This window comes from Meleagris gallopavo, chromosome Z (genome assembly GCF_000146605.3).
Source record: "Meleagris gallopavo isolate NT-WF06-2002-E0010 breed Aviagen turkey brand Nicholas breeding stock chromosome Z, Turkey_5.1, whole genome shotgun sequence".
In the NCBI taxonomy this organism is placed as follows: Eukaryota; Metazoa; Chordata; class Aves; order Galliformes; family Phasianidae; genus Meleagris; species Meleagris gallopavo.
Window position 1 is genome coordinate 24,815,518 of NC_015041.2, and position 17,294 is coordinate 24,832,811.

Here is a 17,294-nt window from a genome sequence, read left to right on the forward strand (position 1 = left end):
AATATCTTAATAAATTATTAAGAAGTATTTATTATTAAAAAATAAAGATTTTGTCAAGCAATAAAAATCATGTTTATTAGAAAAGTCAAACTAGAGGAAAGCATTTTCTGTTCTGTTATTTTGGCATTATTTAAAATGTACAGCTCCAGTTGCCAATTGGAATTTCCATGCAAGTTTAGCAAGGTGAGATTCTTATGTACAGTTCTGGTACAGTCAGCTTTGGTTATTCTTACAGGATATGGAGATACCTGAGACTTGGTTTCTGTCCTAATATTTATTAATTATCCAAGTTTCCCAAAAGAAATTTGTTATTTTTGTGAAACAATTAGTGTCCAAAAATTGTACTTTCCAGTACACCTCTAGCAATCTAATTAATGTTCTGTCATCCATATGCTAGGTGATACAATTATTAAAACTCAGAAAAGTCTGCTTTTCTCCAAATGTGGATATTCTGAAATATCACCACTAAGACCATATACTTGTCCAGTAGACAAGTCTGAGGAAGAAGATGTAACTAGCTTGTTTACACAACAGTTATTTCATAGCAAAGAAATTTGAGCTTTCCTAAAAGTTAGTTCTCAAATTTCAATACATCCATCTACATACATCTTGTGAAACAAATCAAAACAGAACAGATTTTAAACAGCTTTTAAACTAAGAATGTGATTTGCAATTTTCTCATGACTCTAACACAAGCATTTGTATGGAAAGACAAAGGAAGATAAGCTTCACATTTCCTTGGAGGGATCCTCCATGATATAGGTGTTGTGCCACATATTACACATACTTTCATTCTTCTTAGCATGCATTCTTTTTTTTTTTTTTGGTAATAAAATACACCTGACCTCTTGAAACTGTTCATAAGTTGTTCCAAATACTAGTGACATTTCCTCAGGAAGTCATATTACAAGGATGTCAAGTATTTCACTGTGAACTCAAAATATTCATACCAAGTAGGTAAATCAATACTACATGCTGTGTCTGGTCCTTACCAGGGACAGATGGACAGATGTGCTATAGCTTTCCCAAAACCTGTGTGTGTTTTCTACACAGGTTGAAAACTTCATGACTTTAAATGTGCAACATTAATAACACATTTAAATAATGCTCTTCATACACACTGTTTTTTTTAAGTGGAGACCGGGATGAGGGTGTCATGGCTGTGACTCAATGTTTTGTCAGGTCATGACCTTGATAAACTTGATAAACTATACATTTATAAAATAGAGAACTAATTTTCTGGGAGTCAACTCAAAACGTTGTTCTTTGTAAAGATTTTAATCAACTTAAAAAGCCTGTTAATAAATTAGACCGACAATTCATTAAAAGAAATTACATTTGGTTTCAGCTTTTAACTTCAAAAGGAAAGCATGCAATTTCTGGAAAGCCCATTGAAGAGGCAAGCCAAAATCCTGAGTGAGTTAATACAAGGAACCACAATATCTCAAAAGCCGGAAGAGATCAAGTTATTTACTTCAATGTACTCTTACCATCCAGAGAGATTTTTGGAAGGTAATTTTTCCTTTTTTTAGAAAAAAGTTTTTCAATAATAGTGAAAACTCTCAGAATACATAATACCATATGTTAAATATATATCCAAACTAGTCAGATTCTAAACCATCAAAAAACATTTATTGTGTCTTTCCCAGTAGTTACTCTACATGTGAAACAGAGTAATTAAAATTATGATTTTTTTGGAAAACTTAGTATAGATGACCCTGGTTGTTGATATGGCTCACTCCACTAGTTCATGTAAGCTTTCAGGATCACTTACTCTATCTGTATAGTCTTATACAGAAAGAGGTAAGTTGATTCTGCCTAAAATCTGATGTTGCTGATGCAATCTCCGATAGATCCAAATGCCACAAATCCATAGTTGGCGTTGTGGACTGCTCCCAGCTCATAGAATTTTGCAAGGATCATGATGAGAAATCTTTAGTGTAAGGAAATAATGCTAGTTGACTTAATCCTAATTAAAAAGGTTGAAAATTGAAAACTAATTGGAAAACAATTCCAAATTTGAAGTAAGGTAAGCATACAGCAAAAATTGGCAAAACTGGTATATTATCATAATCAGGAATGACATAATGCCTGCCAGCTTGATTTTCTTCTGTACCCATTTCCTTTCTTCTCTTTCCCAAAAACACACAACAGCAGCAAGAAACTCCTCATGCAGGTGCCTAAGACACACCACAGCATCTGTTTCCAGTCTCTGCCACCATCATTTTCTATAACAGAAATATTCTCTGTACTCTGCCAGATACCTTCCCTATAGTCACATGTAACCCTTAATTCCCCCACCACATCTAAAAGAGAACAAGCATCTGCCTCACCCTACTGCAACCCTGCTCTGTATGCTCTAAGCCATTACAAGTTTCATGTTATCTGTTATATTGGAGAATCTTGAATGAAGAAGCAGTATATCAAGATAAGGATGGAGAGAAATACAACCTTGTAGGTCTTCTTATTTTCTGGAAGTATAAATAGAGTACAGTTGAGTCTCACTCTCCCTCCCTCATAAAGACATTTTCTTCTGGAGCAACTTCCCATAGCCATTCATCCCTGTTAAAGCAGTTTGCTTTCATCTCTTGTTCCTCATCAAAAGATCCTAACATCTTGAGCTGAAATCATGTCAGAACTTTACAATCATGGAAATCTCCAAGGGCTGGAAGAACACCGTTCTCCTTCCTAGAAACAATCAAGGATTCTCTTTATTCAATTTGCTTCAGCCTGTGTCTGCCTCTGCTTCAGAAACTATTGAGGTATATTGTTTCCTTGCTGACTGGGTACCATTTCAGCCTGAGGTAGTGAAGAATCTGTCACCATACAATGTAAGCAATAACTACAGTAACACTGAGCATTATCTTGTCTGCAAGAACCTATGGTGACAGAGTCAGGTATTCATTTCATTTTACATCATGCAAAAAAAGAATCCTGCAAAACCTACCCAGATGAAGTCTAAGAATCTGTCATGCAATGTCCCTTTCTGCTAGCCTCTAAATCTTGCAAAAACTACCTTCAACATATGACCATCACATATCTGGCATACATGAACATAAAACAAATGAAAAAATGAACTCTGAAGCTTTCCATCAATTCAGGTATGAACGGTGAAGATGCATTTCCAAAGAGGTCTTAATCAAGATTCATTTTTTCAAGACGTGTGATGATACAGTCTCAGGATTTGAGATCACTGTTGCATTCATTGGCCTCTCTGTAGATCTTAGCAACCAGAATCAGAAACAGCAGACTTCTGCCATCAGAGGAAACATTACCTCTCACAAAAACAAAACAGATAAAATTTTGAGAACCCAACTACAATTATAACACATTGACAATCTTGCAGATAGTTAACTCTTAAATTGGAACCAAGCTCTCTTGACTCACTGAAATGTCACGTGCTCAGTGCATGCTCCACAAATACTGATTTAACTGAGTTTAACATTCTGAGTGTAAATGGTAACATGCTTGTACATTTTCAATCATTGCTTAGACTGTTATTTCAATTACAATGATTTTTATAGTACTCGCTTAATTTATATGTCTCTTTCTTTGACAAGTTATACCAAAATGGGCCTGTTCCACTGCTGAAGAAGGAAAACCAGTGCCACAGCTTAGCAGCTTACACCCTTAACAAGTGCCATGGATTCAGATTGTGTTTGCCCAGACAGTCAAAAGGCAGGAGTCTTGGCCAGTCAGTCAGAGCTCAGCAGCCTTGTTTTACAACAGTGGCTTGTTTTGAAAAAGTACTCTCAATAATCTCAGCAGCTTCAACAAAAATATTTCTTAATTCGGTGTATATATAAGCCCACTCCTCTAAACAAAGCAGACTTCTTCTACCAACTTCTCTAACAGATTACCATCAAATCCTCTAAACAAGGTTCGACAAGTGTGTCTGATCACTTGAAAACTGTAAGATCACAGAAGTGAAACTCTGTCATACCAATTATGTAAAGCCAGTGAAAAGAAATCCATGCATTTTTGCAAGCAGGCAAAGCAGGCTTTTCACAGAACAAAAGGAGCCTTGTCTTTTTCCATTATGTGACGAATCCTAATTAGAATCAATGATTTTTTACTGTTGGCCCAGATATGCTTGTTTACATAACTGTAACTTCTTAAAAACAGAAATCGAAATGTTGGTAGTAAAATACATCCACCGATATGATAGACCTTGAAGAAGAATACTGTCATTTCATGATGCTTACCTCTGATGGAGGCAACACTGCAAATATTGAACAGTAAACAATATAGAAAAGAGTGAAAGCAATTTAGTTTTGTTTGAATATATTTATAGAAATAAACAAAGAGCACCCGTAAAGGCATACTGTCATCTCTTCCTTGAGCTTGTGTTGGTTCATGTAGAAAGCATTCAAAGAGGGGAAAAAGAGAGGGAAAGTAATTATTCATTACTACCCTTCATATCAGGCACACATAACATTTCAAGATTTCTTGCAGAAACAGCTTTTGAAAAGGAATTTTTATTATGGTTACATCTCTTGAAATGATTTACTTGTGATGTTGAACTTTGTAATGATGCTTGTTAGTTCTCCACAGCTGAATGCTCATGGAGTAAAGTTGCTATATATCTTAAAACACTGGTAGGAAAGTACCAAATGTAACTCAAAACTGTCTTCAAGAGACAAGAGAAACAAGCATTCAGAGAAGATAAAGATGATATAAAAAAAACTGCCATATGGCTGTTCCAATGTTTAGCAATCTCAGATGTACTTAGCAGAGCTGACTGAGTCCCTTGGCAGCTCTAGACAAAATAATCATGGAACTTCATCAGCTCCTCTTCCCAAATTTCCCTCTCGGTTACCTCAGTAACTTGCAGACTCAGTTTGTTCCCTTACAATAACCACCTGCAGAAAGACTTCCCTGTTTCAAAGCAGGCCTGCTCAAAAAAATATCTTCAGCAACTATTCAAGCACTGTTAACACAAGATCAACAGCAATTACAGCACTGTAAAAAGGACTCTACTGTACTGGCTGAATTGGTAACACGCTGGTCCAAGAAGCCTGTCTGTATGGAGAGTCCACTATGACTACATTCTGGACAGTGCTTAATCCTTACATCATCCAAGTCCTTTAGAAATCTGCAATTTATCTGTACCTTCGAAAATGCACAAGCTTTCAGTATCCCCACAATGCCACCTCAGCTAATCGAGGCAAATGCAATGAAACAGAATTGCTTCAGGCACCAAAGTGATTTAAGCTGATTCTTGTATTCCTTGCATTCTTCAGGCTATTGTGGCTGAAGATTTAGATGTACATATAAAAAAATGCATTCAAGATGTGCCAGTGAAATTAGTGGTATCACTGAGGAATCATTCCTGGCTGCTGGATTCTGCTTGAAAGAACCTCACTGAAGTCTGGAAGACAATTGCTGTGCAATTGAAAGGCTGGGTGACCTGGGCCTGTTCAACTTTGAGAAAAGAAGACTAAGAGGGGATCTAATTAATGTTTATAAATATCTTACATGTGTGAGTCAAAGAGACATGGCCAACCTCTTTTCAATGGTCTGTGGGGACAGGACAAGGGGAAATGGCCATAAACTGGAGCATAGGAATTTCCACACCAATATGTGAAGGACTTCTTTACGGTGAGAGTGACAGAGCACTGGAACAGGCTGCTCAGGGAGGTTATGGATTCTCCTTCTCTGGAGATATTCAAGACCCACCTGTAAAGCCTGCTGTAGGAGGCAAGCTTTGCAGGGGTTTGGACTCTCTGGAGGTCTCTTCCAAACCTTACGATTCTCTGATTCTGTAATTCATTGTAATTCATTCCATAAAAACTTACAAGACCAAGCCCTCTGCTTGATCTTTTTACATATTGTCACTTACAGCCTCCTAAGTAGGAGTAAAAACATATTAAACAAAACATGAGTGTTGAAAAACATAAATCATGCTATAAATCAAGAATAGCTTAGTATCTCTAAACACTTCAGAATATATCTGCATTTTTCTTACAAGGTATTTAAAAAGTGCAAACAGATGCACAAACAAGTATGTGGCATTTTTCCATATCCTATTTATTCACTATAAATAATCCAACGACTATTCTATAATGCAAGCCATTAGACTTGGATGCCTGGAAAGTTCTCCATAGCATGTTAGAAGCATTAATTAAACCTCTAATCATCAGGAAATCAGTGTCAAGCACCTGAATAAAAACTGTCAGTGTCTTTACCACTGCTTTAAATCCACACTTCCTTTCTGAAGTAATAACATAGTAATGCACAACACAATCTTTATAACTGGCTGGCTGTCCTTCTCACTTCTTTTCCTCTATATAAATTTTTTTAATAGTATCGTGTAGTTTTCCATGAATGGCTTCTGTTTGTTTCTTGTGTGACTACATAACAACTTGTGTTTCCTGTTATCCCATCAAATACCATTAGGTCTTTCTATCAGCAAATGGAAAACTTCACAGTTTATTTATTCTGTTTCTGACAAGTTCAGCCACCAACCAACCAGAGATGTCTGCAAATGCAGAATAAAAGTTATGCAAAAGAATGTTATGGCTTTGTGAGTAACCCAATTTCTTTACTTCACACAAACCTGCTCTAAAACCACACCCTTGGCATTGTCAGTCAGTTTTGATTTCAGATAATTTTCTCTTTCTTCAGTGTTCTTTCATCGTTCCTGCTCTCATTCTTCATACTGCTGTCTCTTCTCACTTATCTGCTGATGTCTTTCTCTCATGTTTTTTTCTACTCTCATGTTTTTGTGCTACTGCCTTAAAAAACTGTTTTATGGTTTCCTAATAAGTACTTTTTCTCATTGTCTCTTTCCTCATAAATCTGACAAGGATCACCTCAGGAAGAATTGAAGTTAATGGTCCAGTATATCCCAAGAAAAGAAAAAACAACATATTGGATATTTTTAAAAAAGATTCTGAGAGCAGAGAGCCTGAATTCAAGCTCTGGTGTATGACACTTCCTCTGCCTCACCCTTTAAATTTAAGAGTGAAGTCTGAGATGATAGCTTCTCTCTAAAGACTGGCATTTTAAAATTAAAAAAATTAAAGAAAAAAATTTCTCTACTTAGTTTATAAGCAAACCTTTGGAATAAGTCAGAAATCATAAGAATGGAATTGTCAGTGAGACAAACACAGAAACAGACTCTGCACCAACTTACATTTCAGAACTTTACAACATTACATACAACTACTTTTTTTTTCTTTCTTTTTTTTTTCCTCTTCCCAAGTAAATTGCAATCAGCAATTATTTCTAGAAAAAGTAAATTCATTGTTTCCGTAGGTTGTGCTAAGGACTGGGAACAGCACTGCTGAGAGCACTTTCTGTTGGCACCAAATGTGCTCTTAGTGAGATAACTTAATTGTCATCTAAAATACAGTCTGTGTGTAAAGCCAGCAGGGAATCTGAATTAGAGTTAACTGGTGATTCACTGGAGTCCAAACATTAGCTGATGGTAGTTTCCTGGCTATGTTATCACCTTTCATTATGTATGCAGGAAACTAGCTTGTAGCATCTCTAAATAAAACAGACAGAACAGCAGATCTTTGGGGTTTGAATGCTCACTACTAGAAGTTCTGAGCAGAGAACTTGTCCTATGTTATTTTTCTACTATATTCAGCACAACAGAGCTTAGAGTCTGTTTTTTTTTGTTAGTAATGACACAAGCTATTGCCCTTAAAAATACACAAAATACACAGATTAAGGCGGAATAACATGATGCAATAATATTTGGGACAAATTGTATCATTTATTCTGCACCACTTTTTTCCTGTGTGTGTGTGTGATCCACACAGTTCCAGAGACTGACAATAATTAAGCTTCAATTTTTGAAGTTTACCATCTTATTTCTGCAGTTCATAAAGTTTTTAAATTAAGAAAAAAAATAAATAAATTGTCAAACATTATCTGTCACTACACATCAATTTAAAGAACACCTTCCCTTTCTAGATGGAAAGATGGAGCAGACCTTTATTCATGCAGACTACCTAAAAAAAACCCATATTAGCATTACCTACAAGAAGCAGAAATACAACTTCTGAGTGTTCTTGTAAGTAATAGTCTTTTAAGGGTAAGAGAGGCAGAATTCAGACTTACTGTGCATTTGTTCGGCTTCTCTCCTGAGTGAACTCTCATGTGAATCAGCAGTTTATACCTTGCATTGAATGGCTTGAGCCTTCTTGGACAGCCTGCCCAGAAGCACGTGAAGTTTTCTCCCTTCCTCTGGTCTATATGAATCTTCTCAATGTGTTGCACAAGTTCTTCTTGCTGATCATAAAGCATGTTGCAATCAATCCAACGACAGCCATGTTTGCCATTAAAATCATTCAGGTCTCCATCTTCTTCGAGCTGTGGGTCTGGAGCAGAAGGAGGCACAGGCAGACGGTACACATGACCAGGGAGGCTTTGAGGAAGCTGGTGCTGGTGAGCATGGTATGGTGGGGGTGGCCCTTGTGGAGTAGGTGGCAGCAGTGGGGGTGGAGGAGGCATATCAATAGTGTGACCTGAGAAGTCATCCAATTGTTCATTTTTCAGGGCATCCACTGCTTGGCTGTCCATGGGAAACATGCCCTGTTGGATCACCATGTTAGTCATCATGTCTGTCTGCAGGCTGACTTGCTCCAGCTGCTGCATTCGCTGGTACTCACCAACTCCATTCTCAACAAACTCTGGGAAGGCAATGTTGCAATTAGCCATGAGAAGGCCTTTCTGGTAAGCTGGGACAGAGCAGTTTTGGGGTATATAGCTGCCTCTCACTCCCAGAAAATGCCCATAGACCTCAGGCTGTGGGGAAACATTAGCTGCTGAAGTCCTGGAGCTGTTGATATAGGCCACTAAAGAAGTAGGGGATGTACGAATGATTGTATTGAAGTCAATCCCAATGCCATCAGACAGAGGAGATAGAGAGAGTGCTTTCTTTTTGGAGCGGGCAGATTGAGACTGGGAGAAGGAATGACAAGCACTAAGATTAGGAGAGTGGCTATTTTCCATGCCAAGTAGATAGGATGGTAATGAGCTAGACATGCAGTTACTGGACACAGGTGGTGTAGATTGAAAATTTAGGAAGTCCCCCAGCACACTGCCATTTTGTAAACCTTGATCAAGTGGAAGAGAATGAAGTATCCCATACCCATGTGACCACTCTTGCTTAACAGTCAAAGTCAACTGACTTTCTGACAAGCTTGATGTTGTAGAGTCCAGAGACTTGTGTGACAACAGTGACCTGGAACAAACGCATAATAAACTAAGTAAGCAGTTAGACACTTATACATTACAAATTTAATGTGTGTGTACTGCTGTGTGTGTTCTTCCACCTTCGTGTATACTTAAAACTAAAGAAAAGCAATGTATAAATTCTTCCTAACTTCAACTACTCACATTTTTTGAATTCTCCATCAGTGTACAAGTAGGTATACACAGTCAGTGTACATGTAAAAAGACACTTAATAATTGAACTTTAACTTAATTTTTTTTTAAACTTCACATAAATGTAAACGGGTTTCAGCTTCTGAAGCCAAAGCACTATATTCCTGCCTTGTATGAAGCTCACTGATTTGAGATGACTGCCTATTATTTTTGCTAGCAAAGAAAGGGAAGAAAACTGAGTAAAGAATAAATGTTTAACCTTTATGACTTTGCCAACTGTAATTCATACAAATATTATTCAATACAGAAATAGCTCAGGATTGTATAGATTATATCTAACTATAGAAAACAAACAAAATACATTAATAATGTAGAAGAAATAGCTGAAAGGGTTTGGTTTATTTAATTTTATTTTGTGATGTGTTTCCTTTCAAGTCAGTAGCCAGTTTTTTCACAAAAGTGTAATCATACTGTTATTGTTGGCCTGTCACAGAAAGACTAAGAAATTTGCTTGTGTTGCAAATCTCCTACAGCTCTTGACAATATTTTTTTCTACAGAAATGTCTAACAAGGAAACACACAGAAAAGTAGATTTGTCTTTATGATTCAATTCTGTATATTGGCAGACTTGAACTTCCTACGAGTCAGTGGTGCCGGTGGTAGTGTCATCAATATGGTAATCAGTACTTTTGAGGTGCTCTGACAGTAGGGAGAAACAGGTACCTATCAAGATAAACCTGGAGATCACACAAACAACAAAAAAATTCTGCAATTTGGGAGCTAACTCCTGGATTTATTATTTTTTACAACACTCTATTGAAAAAGCGCATAATTTTAGTGGTAGTCCAGGTGCACAGGAAATCAGGTTTCTCTTTTAAAGTGCATTTTTGAAGATAGACAAATCACTTAGTCACTGCTTTTCATCTTCTCAAATTATAAATAAGATATGCAGTACTTTCTCCTATCATACATAGATTTCAGATCAAATTAACTTCAAAAATGACAGCTAGTAAGTTGTAATGGGTACTGTAAATACCAGATATTAAAAATATTTCTTAAATTTCTAAGTAAACAATATATTGAATATTTACATGAAGAAATCCAAAGCAAGTTATGCACACAAGGAATAACGTATTATTTACAAAGGTAAGATACTACAGTCAGTAATGTATAATGTTTTTACGTAATAATTTTATTACCACAGATTTGCAATTTATAGAACAAAAACTATGAACCATGAAGGAAATAATCAGAAACAGATCTCAATTCTTTCTTGATAAGCAGAAATAAATCCCATCTCTTTCTTCCTACATACAGAGTTACAGCAAGCATATTTATAGAAAAAATTCTACCTACTTCACTATCTTCTTACTAGATAAGCAAGTTTTGAGTCCACTCAGGATAAATAATATTGCTGTTGCTTCTGAGTTCTGCAAGATTTTCTTAGAGGGGATAAGGTTCCACAAGACAAGGATTCACAAGACAGTTCAGTTAAGGGTCACAGCTGCATATTATGTCTGCTCCACAACTGTGTCTGAATTAACTGCAGCTTTAGTGGAAATACGTGAAACCACCTAACTTTAGAATTATTGGTAGGTGAAGCCAGGGATCAACATCAGTAAACACAACTGAGCACAAACAGAGGAGCTACCTCTTCTGGCCAACTCTCCCTATAATTTAAGTTTACTATAATATCTATAATATAATATAGTATAGAATATTCCTTTGGGCCCACTGAGCTAGAAATAGTTCATCCTCATGTTGCCAGTCCAAATCTACCTGAGTACTTGTACTCCAGCAATCCAATCCATCTGCTGGTTGTTCTGATGTTCTTCAGTGGCATGACTCTTGGGTATATGTGCATCTAGTGACATACCTTTACAACCATGTTCTCTATCTGGGCAGCCATATCTTTCTGCGATGTTGCAGGCCAGATGGGTTTAGCTCTGCACTGCCAGTTGTTCAACTTCCATTGCTGTAAACATCACTGCAGGCCATCTCCCACTGGAATATGAGTCAGTGTGGAGGTAAAACACTGTCCACTTTTCTCACTCAGCAATATCTAAAGCCAACTGGATGGCCTTTACTTCAGCCAATTGGCTCAATTCACCTTCTCTGTCAGCATTTTCTGGACTTCAGATAGCAGCCTTCCACCTCCAGTGCTCTCCTATGATATGGCAGGCCCATCAGTGAACAAGGCATATTGCTTCTCACTCTGTCAATTTACTACACAGTGGGGCCTCTTCAGCATGCATCATCTCCTCCTCTAATGATATTCTGAAATATTTGCCTTTGGGTTATTCCATGATTACTTCTGAGATTCCTGGGTGACTGGGGTTTCCTACTAAAGCTTGAGTTGTGAGATCAGCGTGGCTCATTTACTCCACAAAGCATCAGTTGCAGGATGTGTGGAGGGGACCCTCCCCTCCCTTTGAACATCCAGTGCAGCACAGGCAGTCAGAGTACCAAGAGCAGTTGTGCTTCAGTACCAACCACTTCCAAAGCAGATCAGAACCCTTCAGATGCTGCCAATATCTCTTTTTCAGTTGAGTGTAGAGGGCTTCAGATCCTCTATAGACCCAACCCCAGAACACTAGAGGATGACCCTGAGCTTCCACTGCTGCTTTCTACAAGAGGCTCCAACAGGGGCATTCTCTCTAACTGCAGTGTAGATCAATTTTTTATTTTTATTTTTTTTTTTACATCTTGGCTGCCCAGACTGGCCCACGGGCTACTGCATGAACTATCTGCTGTTGCTAAGGCATTCATGTGAAATTCTTCTTCCAAGCCACTTAACAGAAAGGGCTTATAGTCAGACTGTAATCTGGAATATGATTTTTCTCCAAAAATCCACAATGCTTAATTTTTTTCTAGATGGGAGAGACATATCTGCTATCTTATAGATCACATCCATATCTGATCTGATGACATCCAACATAACTGACTCCTCTGAAAAGGTGTGTGGGAAACTCAAAAAAGATGAAGATGGTGTATATACAAAAATCTGATATTAATTCTAGTAAACTACAGTTTAGTAAACTTTCCCTTCTCGTGCCCATCAGGAAAATTCAAGACAAGTCATTTTGTTTTGAGTCAATTCAATCCACAATCTGTTTTGGATTGAACTACCAGAGCACAGGTCATGATGCATCCTGAAAAACATAATGCAGAGAAGGCTCTCAGCCTGTAAACAGATTATGAAGTTAGTTTAAACAACCAGCTTAGGCAAATGCAGTTTAATGCTAAAACAATTTTTTTTAAAGTGTTTACACAATCTGTAAATTAAAATCTAACTTAAAACTTGTTTTGCCCTAAATTGAGGGGAAAATTGCTGAAATAGACATTCTTTGTATGAGAAACTGATTTTATAAAGTCTTCATTGATAAATCATTAAAAGAGACACTAAGAAACACTAGAACCGGAATTCTGCCAGAGTTTCGACTTCAGTTCACTTTAGTAAATGTTTCTTTAAAATAAAAACGTATAACTCAGTGTTGACATAGTACACACAGTCATACATTCACGTAAATGTAACAAACTCTACCTGCACACTGAAAACTTCCGAGTATTAGTAAGTAATAATACTCTAATGATATTTACATTCTATCATTTCTATTCTGACACAGAGGCATGTTTTTGGAGCTGTCATTTTTTATTAGCTTAGCAGTGAGTGGTTTTCCCTGGCATGTTTATAAAGGAAGCACAATTCATTTTCTAAATTGTCCCAGAGGACTCAGTTTTCCCTACTAAAGAGACAGAAATAGAACAGATCAGAATATCTCAAGAAGTGACCCACAAGGATCACCCAGTCCAACATGTCCTGGAATATTACAGATTGTAGCAAGATTTTCTTCCAGTTACATAATAACAGTTTTAATTATTTCAAGACCATTCCTTAGCTTTCAATAAAGTGATATAGTAAAATGTAAATTGTTTAGAAAATAAGAGATCTTTTGTGAACAAGAAGCGTTATATTTTAGGCTCAGGAGGCAACTATTCTCAAGTCACAACTACAGAATTGGCTGCGTAGTTTCTGACATAACACTCAAGATTATTTTTTCACTGTATTTTTAACTGAAGTATAGGGATGAACTTACTATACCTGTATAGAGGCTAACTAAACAACTGTTTTCTCTTCAGTCATGTTTGCCTGTTGTAGTCATAGCTATAATCTCAAAATTTACTGGAGTATATGGAACATATGCTGTTAACTGCTCGTACAGTGCAGATAGGGAACAATTGATACAATCAAGTTAATGATTGAAACGATTTGAAAGCAAATGTAGTTGATGAGAGAAGAAAAATATTAGTGGGGTATTAAAAGTTAGTTTATCGGACATTATTGTCACTTGGTCAGCATCAGCATAACACTCTTAATATTATGGGAAGCTTAAAAAAAATACATAACTGTCCAGAAGATGTACTTCTACTTTTTCCTTAATATTTTCAGCCCGTTTTTTTTTTTCCTGTACAGAAATATGCTTAGGTGATTATAAGAGTCTTCGTCTTCATCTATGAAAAAAGCCCTATCAAGCACAGAAAACTTCTAGCCACATTTCCTCCTTGATATGAATTATCCAAATCACTATGATTATGGATTTATTTAGTTTTATTTAAACTTGCCATGGGATAACAGAGCTACACTTAGGTCATTATATATGAAAGGCTACCATTTAAATAATAGGAAAATTTAAAAAAGTAAAAAAAACCAAGAAACAACAAACAACTCTTCTTTTAATACTGAAAAGAAAAATGTTAACTCAGGACCTTGTATCTGATGGAGGAATACTCAGGCTGGAAACATCCATAGACCTCTGTAATTGAGGGCTGATCTGGTTGCATGCTGTTGAAACTCGACTAGTAGGAGGCGAAACAGGTCCCAGCTGCTGAACTGTCATGGGACTGCTGGTGACTACTAGATTGCTGCAGCTGCTTTTTCCAATGGACTTACACTGGGATCCATAACCAAGACCTCCTAAAAGCAAAAAAGGCATGTTAGTATTCATCTACCATGAGCACATAATGAAGTCACAGAACTCAAAGTGTCTGTACAACAGGGACAGGGACTGCAACTGAATATCTTCAGAGGAGAATGAAACGGATGTTCAACACAAGGATTTTGCAAACTTCTCCAAACACAAAAAGCAATGCTTTCAATAAGATTTGATGAACGATGCACATTTAAAACATGTTGAAATATATGAACTAAAAATTAGATATCATTGATATACACCAGAAAAAAACACCACAGAAACACTCTAGGAGCAAAATCTGCTCTCAACTGAGGGACTGCCAAATCGTAACAGTCCTTTCTCCATGGAATGAGAACAAAAGGACGTTGCAGGAAAACAACCTTGTACTGTGCAGAACCTCACAGCTCCAAGAAACTGAAAGTCATTCCACCACTCCTCCACTATCTATCAAAAAAGGAAGAGTACTACAGGCATGCATGCAAATTGCTACCCCTGTGATTCTGGCATGGCAAAACGCACATACTGCATAGTGTTCCTGGCAGAAGAGACCTACAGCTGCAACCCTACATTCCTCAGAAGCATGGAGATAGGACTTAGAGCTGAATCAGAAAGGCATCCTGGACTTCCATTAGAAGACCACTATCTGCTCTCAGACACTGCTGCCATGACTCAAAATTGATGGCTGCACAGTAGCATGGGACAATTATATAGGAGTAGCTGGCAAGTGAGACACAACTGCAAAACACTCCGTGTACTGCGTGATCTGACTTAATTCCCCTGAATTAAAACACATAAAAATGGGACAGTTAAAATTTAGGACATGATATGAGACTGACAAGATATTGGAAATAAATTAAAATTAGATATTTATTTCGATCATATTTGGAAGTTAATAATTAGATAATTCTCATTTCTAGAAGCTTCTCTGTGTTCAGACTACTATCTAGAGCAGGATAGCTGTACAACTCACTCATTTTTCACAACTGTTTTCAGATGGCTTGAGAATTCCATAAAGAAGTGCGTTAAGACACTCATAGCCCTCCTCCATCACCCAAGGAGATGAGTTTATCTTAAAATTCTATTATTCACCATAAAAATTTCAGATGATGGTTTCTATTTTTAAAAAGGAAACAAGACCTGTTTTGGAGGTCTCTATTTTCTCATTTTCTTCTTCTCTTTGACAAACCACTGATTTCTCACAAGTATGTAAGGAGTACATATATGATCCTCAGACCAAACTGTCCATTAACGATGTTAGAAGTTGACTGCATTATATATATACTTATATATATCACATTATGTACTGTCAAAATGTACTTCTTGGGATGACATATGTAAGCGCTTTTCAACAAACACGACTTGCTCACTGCTACTACTCAGAAATGTAAGGTAAGAATGTTGCATCTAGTTGAAAAATTAAGCATAAAGAATGACAGCAACATTTAGGAACCTAAACTGAAATTTAACTAGGACTGGACGCTTGCAAGGGAAACATTTATGCAGAATTCCTTGTGCTGTATTTAACTTCATTTGGAGTATCAGGAAAGCAGCTTTTAATCTCTGTGGGATTACTCTGTGTTTTAGACAAAGATGCTCAATTAAATCAAAAGAATAAGAGAAGGCAGTTTATTTTCTTTTCTGTGCAGTAATTTGCATTTTGAACTCATTACAGCTGAATCAGTGCTACTCAGTAGTAGTTTCCACAATATTAGAGAGTGCTAAAAGGAAACCAGATGCAAAATTATTAAGAAAAAAAAGCATGATCTGACCCTAGTAATAATACGAATGCTTCCTCATATTATTTTAGCGTGACACATTCACATCACATAAAATACACAATGCTATATACCTATGTATGTGTGCACATTATGTACAGTTAGCTGTTTTTAAGAAAGATATTGTCACTGTCTAGAGACAAAGACCTCCTGTGTCAAAGCATATGTAAGACAGTGAAACTTGCTAGAATAATATAGAAAACTGCACCTGCAGCTCAAAAGGCCAACCGTATCCTGGGTTGCATCAAGAGAAGCAAAGCATAACCAGGAGGTAGAAGGAGGTGATTCTGGTCCTCTGCTCTCATGAGACCCCACCTGGAGTGCTGCATTCAGTTCTCGGGCCCCCAAAACAAGAAGGACATGGAGCTGTTGGAAAACATCCAGAGGAGGGCTGGAGCAACTCCCCTACAAGGACAGGCTGAGAGAGATGGGGCTCTTTAGACTGGAAAAGGCTCCAGGGGGAGCTTTATAGCAGCCTTCCGCTACTTGAAATGAGGCCTTCAGGAAAGCTGGGGAAGGACATCTCATAAGAGCATGTAGCAACACGTTGAGGGGAAGTGGCTTTAAGTTGAAAGAAGAATTTCTTCTTAGGAAGAAATTCCTTAATTCCTTACTTAGGAAGATGTGAGAGTGGTGAGACACTGGGACAGGTTGCCCAGTAACATTGTGGATGCCTCCTCCCTGAAAGCATTCAAGGCCAGGCTGGATGGGGCTTAGAGCAACCTGGTCTAGTGGAAGGCAGAGGGGTAGTGTAGCAGAGGAGTTGGAACCAGATGATCTTAAAGGTCTCTTCTAATGCAAACTATTCTATGATTCTATGAAAATTTAACTGTTTTTGACACTGAAACACAGTCGGGAAGCTTGTAGGGTTTACTGCTTAGATAAGATAGCAAGCTACTATTTAACTTGAGTAAAGATGCTCTGATTCTTTCCTAGATGACAACCAAATGCTCTTCACACAAAAGCCACTTCCTACAAGTTTTTATAGTAACTATAATACTTTGTTTATAATATCCAGGAAATGAAAAGTCTATGCACTTGTTTGATTTTCATTTGGGGACTGGCTAACCTAGTCCATTCAAATGACAATCTGCAACCACAAAATTAGGTCATTAATTATACGTGATTAAACATGAGCTTCTTGGAATGTAGATATTAGAAAAAAAATCCCCCTCCAGAAAATCAGAAAAGGCAGCAATGCCAA

At 37.2% G+C, this 17,294-nt stretch overlaps 1 protein-coding gene across 1 annotated transcript; it reads right to left on the reverse strand.

Moving 5' to 3' along the window:
- Positions 1–7,739: 7,739 nt before the first annotated feature.
- Positions 7,740–14,314, reverse strand: LOC104915005 (zinc finger protein GLIS3-like). Its single transcript, XM_010725621.2, has 2 exons — positions 14,110–14,314; positions 7,740–9,199 (listed from the first exon to the last, which is right to left on the reverse strand). Exons 1-2 carry the CDS (start codon positions 14,238–14,240, stop codon positions 7,987–7,989), a joined length of 1,344 nt encoding a protein of 447 aa, XP_010723923.2. The 5' UTR covers positions 14,241–14,314; the 3' UTR covers positions 7,740–7,986.
- Between the last annotated feature and the right edge of the window lie 2,980 nt (positions 14,315–17,294).